Here is an 8,772-nt window from a genome sequence, read left to right as displayed (position 1 = left end):
ATTTTTCTTGTTTACTATGTCTACATCAAAAAAATGAAATGAAAAATGAGTATATAAGAAGAGCCACTTGTCCACTACATAATTGAACTACTGTCTTTTGTGGTAATTGTGACTCCCGAAACATAAATGAGGAAAATGTTTTATGTTAATACCAATATTAATACAAAATACTTACAAACTAATATGATAAAGAATGTGATTGGTCTTTACGACAACAACCAAACAAGCAAATGTTTGAATTGTTTTTTTGTGATTGATAACACATTAGATTTTGTAAAGTTTATGTAGTAAAGGGGTATATTCATGTCTCACTCACAGGTTGGGCAAAATCGTAAATTTAATAGTCGTGTCGGAGATGGGTTCAAGTTATATTGGTATAATGTTGTAAGAGTTACACTTTTTGGACTATTGATTTGCAAAAAATGTAGTGGTTAAAAATTCACTAATAATTATGTCATTATTAAATATTTAATGCTGTGAAAATATTATACAAGTGGCGGACTCTCTATTTTCAAACTCTCGAATTTTTTCAAGTCTCTCAAGTCTTTCAAATCTGCCGAACTAAGGAAACAAGAGGCCTCTTTATAGGCAAATAATTTACAAAAAGACAAAATATTTTACAGTCAAGAGATGTGAATGCCGACTTTCTTCTTTACAGTTGTCCAAAATGTGTGAGGGTTCTGTGCCAGTTGTCTTCTGGATGTGCAGAAAATATTCGCTTCCGAATTCATTGCTGACAATGGACATAATGAAACTGAGGAAAAAGACGAAACTATCATGCAATGCAATAGTTGGTAGCTTGAAGAAAGAGTGACGGCATTATTAAATATTTAATGCTGTGAAAGAGTCAGCTCACTCATTTAATACTAGCATTTTATTCTCTCCTTTTATATTAGAAGTTTAGATATTTTAGAACTCTTAAACCATTACAGCGAAATAAATCAAGGAAAAAAAATTTGCAGAAGAAGAAGACGAAGACAACTTCGAATCCACAACAAGCCACTAGACAGGAATGCGCATCTGCATAGCCATTAACTCAGACAGGAATTGACTATTTGGATGGATTACGCATGTCAATTGCAATCGTAGTTGGACATGAACATCCCAGTATTTCTTTTTTTATTGTACTTATCTTTCAAAATACCTTCTTTTCTCTAAATTTCTAGTGGCATGGAAATCCTTATAAAAGACATCTAATTTTATTTAGTGAAATTTGTATATAAAAACCTTACATCAATTCACTTGTACAGGTGTGTTGTTTCCAACCCACTCATGTCGAGACTCAAATCTCAATATCATATATTGTAAAGCTCTTGGTTTTTCTTTTCTTCAAACACATAATAAGAGCTTTCGTAGAGGTCCGGGCATATGAGAGAGAGAGGTAGAAGAAGAAGACAACGGTGGAGTGTGAAGGAGTTTAATGACTTTTTGTTTATTTTTAGAGGAGAATTTAATGACTTAATGACATTATTTTGGACATGTCACTAGTTTTTTTTTTAGTCTTAGTTCTAATGGAAATTAATGGTTTAGAAAATATGTAACTTGAACTCATCTCTCTCTCTCTCTCTATATATATATATATATATATATATATATATATATTTGTTATGTTTTTCACAACTTGCTGAAGTGGTAAGCTGTGATTGGTACATCTCTTTCGTACAGTTTATTGATGATTTTATTTTTATTGTAAACTAATCATAACATATCACCTCATTAAATATAATAAAATGATGAAAATTGTGAAATGTTGTATTACTAGACAGATAAGTCAGGCCCTCAACTATGTATTTGGATGGTTTGAGGCTCTCTCTTATGTATTTGACCCAGACTTTAAAGTATTGGAACCTTTTTCAATCATTGGATGAGTCATTGCATCACTTTCTCAATGAAAATCAAAACAAGTGTGTTTTTTTCCCCCAACTTTCTCCTACAAAAGAGTACCTTGGTATTATTACCTTCTAATCTTCTATGGTTATTTTTTACTAATATATTTAAAATAGGCAATAATAGTTGAGAGGAAATATTTTGTGTAACTGTTATATATAGCATCTCTTTCACATGAGTTGGACCCTATAAACATGAGGAGGAGGTATACGGTGTTTGTTACGGTAAGGGTATATGAGTCTTCTCTCTAACCAGTTGTGAGAGAGAGGACTCATATATCCAGGTATATTTTTTCCAAATATGAGACTCACCTTATGTGAGAATAGAGATAGAAGTCACAAATCTCCATCACTCCAAATACCGCTTGGTGGACTGGAACCTAAACCTTTGAAGGCATGAAGCTGTAGTAAAAAGTTCACTTAACTATCTTTTCCTAGGGACTTTCGTATATTTCCTTTCAAATGAAAGTACTTACAAAATTTGATTTGGTCTTGGCCTTCTAAATATAGCACCTAGACTTTAGGCGTTGTTTCCAACTTCCAAGTTGATATTCATATAACATCTGTTGTATCAAGGTAATGTCCAGCGAGAAACAAAAGCCTAACTTTTGATGGAGCTGGAGGGAGATGAGACAAAGGAGAATAATATGTGCGAGTATATATATATATATAAATTAGCATATTCTGATTATCCTCCTCTTTCTTCTCCTTTTTTTTTAGTTGAGTGTTTAAAACTTTTGAATATCTAATTATTTCCTTGCTATGTCTAGTTCCCCCCCCCCCCCCCCCTCCCTGTTTCTTGCATTGTACTGTTTCAATCTCCTCAAAGTATATAATGTGTCACTTTTATTTCCTCCAATAAAATTTGGTTAAAAAACACCACTCATATCTTTGAAAATAAATTAAATATGCAAGCCAGTAGGACTTTTAAAAATTGAACAGGGTCCTAATAACCTGCACAAAATCGAAGGAAAAATACCGATTAGGGTAGGATTTTTTGGACATGCAAAAACGAATCAACTAAATTAGGCCTGTCCACAGGTCTTGTCGAGGGCGGACAAACCCAAAATTGACAGTCAGTATCAATCAACCGTTTTAGTTTCAGAGAGGGTAAGTGTCGGTAGACAGTTGGTCGCAGGAATCTGAAAAACGTTGCCGAAATTTGCAAAAACATCGCCAGAATCAACATTTTTTTCACTCAAATCCACATTTTTTAGCTAAAAAATGCTGGGATTTAGCCGAATCTAGTCGGGATCTTGTTAGATCTAGTCCAAATCTCGTTGGATCTAGCTTGTTTTTGTTAGATTTGGCCAGATTTTTTATATAGCTCCTTTCGGGTTTGGGTTGCTCAGATTTTGGAGAAGTAAACCCGCCACTTGACCCGCCGACGTCGGTTCTTGGAATTGGAAACCCGCCGCCAATTAATTGGAGCTTCGGTTAGGGCTGAAATCGGGCAGGTTGGTCGGTTTTTCGAGCCATGGTTGGGTCTAGACACCCTTAAACTCAATCGGACTTTTTTATTTTCAAGTGGATTTTTTCTTCACTTTGTTTGTTTGTTTGTTTTTTTAGGATTTCTAACTATTAGTAAGCATGTTTTGCAGTTTTAATTGTTGCTCTTTTCTTTTGTGAGTTTTTCCCTCTCACTAATACTCATAGATTCTTTCTTAATGTGGTGGATACTTGAAGGTTTCAATTTAGTGAATCTTGAACTGTGTTGTTTAAATTTTACTTTTTAGTGTTTTTGTTTATTTGTTGTCTTATTTGTATTGAAAAGAAGAGAAAGAAATATTATCAAGTTTTTTTTTTTTTTCATTATTATTTTTTTTCAAGGAAAAATTATGGGTCATATTGGATTGATCAACCCGTTTTGTAACCCATTTAGAATGAGTTGTTTCTTACAATCGAGTTGACTCATTTGCTAGGTAGGATAACCGATGAAGGAAAAAGACATGACAAATTACACTCCTTCAAGTTAAATGCTTTATTGATTTTTTAGGGTGGGAGGAAATAATTTGAGAGGATTTGGCATTTTTAAAAATGCCTTTGAATTATGAAAATTTGGAGGGAGATTATTTTATGATACCTTATTCACTGATTTTGTTTTAAAATTTTCTTATTCAGTGTTTTCCTTGGACAATTTGTCAAAATTTAAATAATTTCTAAACAAACCTATTATCAACCGTCTCACTCCATTGTCAAATATATATATATATATATATATATATATATATATTTTTTTTTTTTCTTCTTCTTCGTTCCACCTAACAACTAAAGAACGATAGACTCATAATAAAAAAAATAAAAAAGACCGATAGAGATATCCATTCCTGTCTCTTTTAATTGAAAAGATATATAAACAAAGAAATGGATAACTTTTCTTTCTTTTCAACCTTTCATCTATTTTTCACCATTGCATACTTTTAAACAAAGGATAATATAAAGAGAGATCCAATGAGGTTTTGGGGGTGGTAATAGTATTTAATCCAATAGGTTGATTTGCAATTGCATCTGAATCCCTCTTAAAAAAAAAAAAGATTCTACTTCTCGTTTTTGTTAAAGTAAGTGGACCCATTGGGCCCACATCCAACAACTCTTTGTTATAAATATTTTTGAGAAAAAAAAAATCAAAATAGATAAGCTTTTAGTGTTACCTTTGTTATTATTATTATCAAGTCCTAATATTACCATGCTAAAAAAAATCTCTAATATTGTGAAGAGTTTTATTGTTTAACTAGTTATTTCTTTGTATTTTTAATGATGATATCCAAATTCAAATCCCATTCCATTGTTGTTACCATCAAACTGTAACAAAATAAAAAGCCCTAATATTACCACATATCATGTACATCATTAATTAACCAACAATAGCAAATATGGTAATTCTAACTATATTTTTTATTATTTTTTTAATTTTTTTTTATCAACAACATTTTTTGGGGTAATTATTCTATAGGTTAAGGATAGCTTAATTTCATTGACTTATTTAGCTTAGAATATAAGTTAGAAAAAAGTACAGTTATACTAAAAAAAACAAAACTGGAAGAAGTTGTACATAAACCGAATAAACGGTAAAAAGATAGATAAGAGGGTTAGGAAGATTCGATATTCAGACATTCTCCACTTAAAGAGGAAGACGTGCCAATTGGCCTACAAGACATTGGCAATAGCCTTAACCTTGTTCGCTAATCGTAATTTTTTTTCCCTTTCCACATTATTACAAGATATTTGATATTAAGAGTTTCCTTTTTTTATCATTTTTTTTGTTTAAAAAATTACATTTTTTTTCTTACAAAGAATATTATAATTGTAGGGATAAGAACACAATATAGAGCAAAAGATAAAGAGAGAAGGAAAATCAAAAACCAAAAGAGAAGGAAAACTAAAAAAATAAAGACAAAAAAAAAAAATCAGAAAAAGGAAAAAAGCAAAACTAAAATAATAGTAATAAAGTTGTTAGTTTACAACTTACAAGTCATTTTATCACCAAAAAAAAAAAAAAACTTATAAGTCATTGAACCAAACCAAGACATATCCAATCCCCGAAAGCGAAGTCCCACATTCTAATTGGTCAAGGATCTGGGGTTTTTGATTCCTCACCGCCTCCTTCTCTCTCTCTCTCTCTCTCTCTCTCCCTCGCTGTCTCTGTCTCTGTCTCTCTCTTTCTCTCTGTGTGTTTCCTATTACATTTTGTCATCCTTGTTTCTCTCTCTACATTGGTGTTGGTGTTTGTGTTTGTTGCTGTTGCATGGGTGGGTCACTAGACGCTTGAATTTGTCTCTCACCTTTCTCCTCTTCACTAACCCCCATTCCCCACATACACACAACTTCCCAGTTCTAGCCCATATCTCATAAGCTTCCCTCTGTTTCTCTCTGTACCTGGTTTTGTTAAAAAAGAAAAAAAAACCCCAAACACATACACCCGAATACCCCCAAAAAAAAAAAAACCTTTCTTTCTTCTCAGTTCTCACTTGGGTCTTCCTTTAATTTCCTTGTTTTTGGTATGTTAATTTGATCTGCTTCATCCTCCTCAAAAGGGTCTGTTTTGAACTTTCATTTACTCCCTGATTACTTTAATTCTTCAATCTGATTTCTAGAGCTGTTTTTGTTTTCTTTGCCCCAGGAATCAAGGGTTTTCTCTTCCTTTTTTGTTCTTTTGGGGTTTGTTTCCAGGGTTTCCTTTAGATTAATTAGGCTCCTTTTCTATCTTTTTCAGGGGGAGAAAAAAAAATTTATGGGTATGATTGGGTTTGTTGTTTCGGACTAGGTCTCTTTGGCATAGGGTTTTTGTTCTTTCTCTTGGCCCCCAAGACTCTAGAATGCCTCTAGATTTTTCTTGCAGGTCAATCAAGAATTTGTCTGAATTGGAGGCCTCTTATTGCCAAGGAATGGATGGGTCTGAATTGGCTTGTGGTGATCCGGTTGGTGATGATGTTATTGACAAGTTGCCTATTGATCCTTTTGGAATGGATATAAAGTCTAGGATTAGGATCACGGGTTGGTTTCAAAACTTGGGAGAGAAACCTGATTTGGGTTCTATTGGTTTTGGGGTTGATGAGGCTGAGAAAAAGATGGGTGATTATCATCAGCTAGTCACAGGGCTGAATTGGGTGTGGAATGGTTCTATGAGGTTTGAACCAGAATTGGGTAACATGAAGATTGGTGGGTTATCAATTCCATGTGATGAGTATAATGGTTGTGGTGGGGTTGAGACTGGATTGCTTGAGGGTATTTTTGGATTGGATGGAAATGTGGATGAGTTTATGAGTATTAGCCATTTGGGCAACTGGTTTCGTAACAAAGGAGCTCAGGAATTGAAGGATTTTGGGAATGGGAAAACTAGTTTTGATAGTGAAGGAGGGGCACCTCATGATGCCATGATTTTTTCTTTGGGCTATTTGGGTGTGCAGGACCTTCTGAATGTAGAAAGGGTTTGCAAATCTCTGCGTGTTATGGTTAGGAGTGATCCTCTTCTATGGAGGAGTATTAACATCGATCATCCGTTGAGTGGGAGGATCACTGATGATACTCTTCTGAAGTTAGCTGAAAGGGCTCAAGGCACTCTTCAGTGCTTGAATTTATTGGGGTGCATAAGAATCACAGATAGTGGTTTGAAACGTGTGCTTGAAACCAATCCTAGACTGACAAAGGTTTGTATTTGTGACTTAATTGGTATGCTTTGAGAAATAGGTTTTATGCTTATCATATGTTGTTTATATCTCTGATATAGTTGTTGGGACTTCTTATGTTTTTTAACAAATGCGCTTTTATTTTGATTTTTAGGTTGTGAATATATATAATCCTTGAAACTACTTTCATTTTTAAGTTACTATGGCTAGTGTGGTCTATTCTTCCATTCTAGGTAGTATTTTTACATGTAGCAAAGAATACATCAATATTTATATATTGTTTTCTCTCATATGCGTGACTCGATATAGTATTTTGCCTTTTTGTATGTCAATCAAATCATATAGAGTATTTGGACATCCCATACAACTTGAGGAGTATATTGTATTTTAGATTTCTTTTGAAAGATTTCTTGTGTTTCTGATGGCAATTAATTATCTGAAAAAAAAGGCATGTGTAAAACATAGGCCTCTTAAGGATTGCATATGGTGATCCGATTCTATTTATGTTGGTAATTGTGTGGCACAAAATTTGACATCTTTTGCAGCTCTTGATGCTGCACATGTACCATATTGATGGTAATTTTCTTTATTGGTTTTAATTTAAAATTGTAGCTTACCAAACTAATAACTTCTGACTGTTGTAATTGTTGTTAGAGATTTCCTTGTTCTTTGTGCTCATCATGTCTATCTGGAACTTTATGTTGACTCATTATTGGTATGTTTCTATATTGTTTTTGTTATTTCAAGGTTAATAAACTTACAAATTTTCTCTTCTTGCCTACAGCTAAGTGTGCCAGGATGTGTCAGACTTAGTGCCGATGGCATGTTGAATAACTTGAGGGCCTTCAAGTCTGTTGGCTCACCTGGAATAAAGCACTTAAGAATCGCTGGTGTCCGTGGTGTAACAGAAGAGCAGTTCAAAGAATTGCTATTCTTGCTGAATGTAGATAACTGTGCGCAGCTGAATGCCCACAAACCACAGATTTATTGTGGGGGGAATTCATATCTCTCTTGTGATGATGATCGTGCCATTGATATTGAGGTCTGCCCCAAGTGCCAGGAATTGAGAGTAGTTTTTGATTGTCCAGCAGAGAGTTGCCAGGGGAAACATCAGGCTGCTCAGTTGTGCAGGGCTTGCATACTCTGCATAGCACGTTGTATCAATTGTGGACGCTGCATTAAGGACCATGATTATGAGGAAACATTCTGTCTAGACTTACTTTGTTTGGATTGTTTGAATCAGCTACTTGACTGCCAAGATGGGCCAGGTAAAGAAGGTTCTTCCAAGTGCACTATCATTCATCAAGCCAGCTACCAGTTTTGCGTTTATGGCTGATGGAGAAGATATTGTATATTGTCAGTTAGTGTTGGTTTTGGAGTAGAATATGCAAGCATTTGCTGTCCATTGAGTGATTTAAAAGCCACTTGCTCAAATGCCGAAGGTGGAATCTGCTGTTACCATGAAGAACATGCAGCTTTGGAATGCAGAGAAGAAAAAGAACTTGTAGCAGACCTGTAACTGCAAGTTCATGCCTTGTTAACACCTAGGAAGCACATACACTTTTATCGTACTTGTGTCGTATCTGTGTTGTACCAATGTCATACCAGTGTCGTACCAGCCGTTTCATGTTATAACTTTTCAGAAATTGCTCGTGTCATACCCAATCTGGTGTCCGTGTCCGTGCTTTCTAGGTTAACACTATCTTATATAGGAATCTAGCTTAGGATGTTGTTAGGAGAAGATTTTAAAAGGAAATAAA

General features: G+C 34.3%; 1 protein-coding gene across 1 annotated transcript; it reads left to right on the top strand.

Annotated features, from left to right (window-relative positions):
* The first annotated feature begins 6,054 nt into the window (after nucleotides 1-6,054).
* Nucleotides 6,055-8,772, top strand: LOC142621601 (F-box protein SKIP14). The gene is given in 3 exon segments (XM_075794897.1): nucleotides 6,055-7,033; nucleotides 7,797-8,300; nucleotides 8,302-8,772. Coding segments are annotated over 3 exon segments (1,428 nt in total). The 5' UTR covers nucleotides 6,055-6,202; the 3' UTR covers nucleotides 8,395-8,772.

Source organism: Castanea sativa, chromosome 1 (assembly GCF_040712315.1).
Source record: "Castanea sativa cultivar Marrone di Chiusa Pesio chromosome 1, ASM4071231v1".
NCBI classification, from domain to species: domain Eukaryota; kingdom Viridiplantae; phylum Streptophyta; class Magnoliopsida; order Fagales; family Fagaceae; genus Castanea; species Castanea sativa.
The sequence above is the reverse complement of the archived record's forward strand: the minus strand, read 5'-3'. Positions and strand labels throughout refer to the sequence as shown.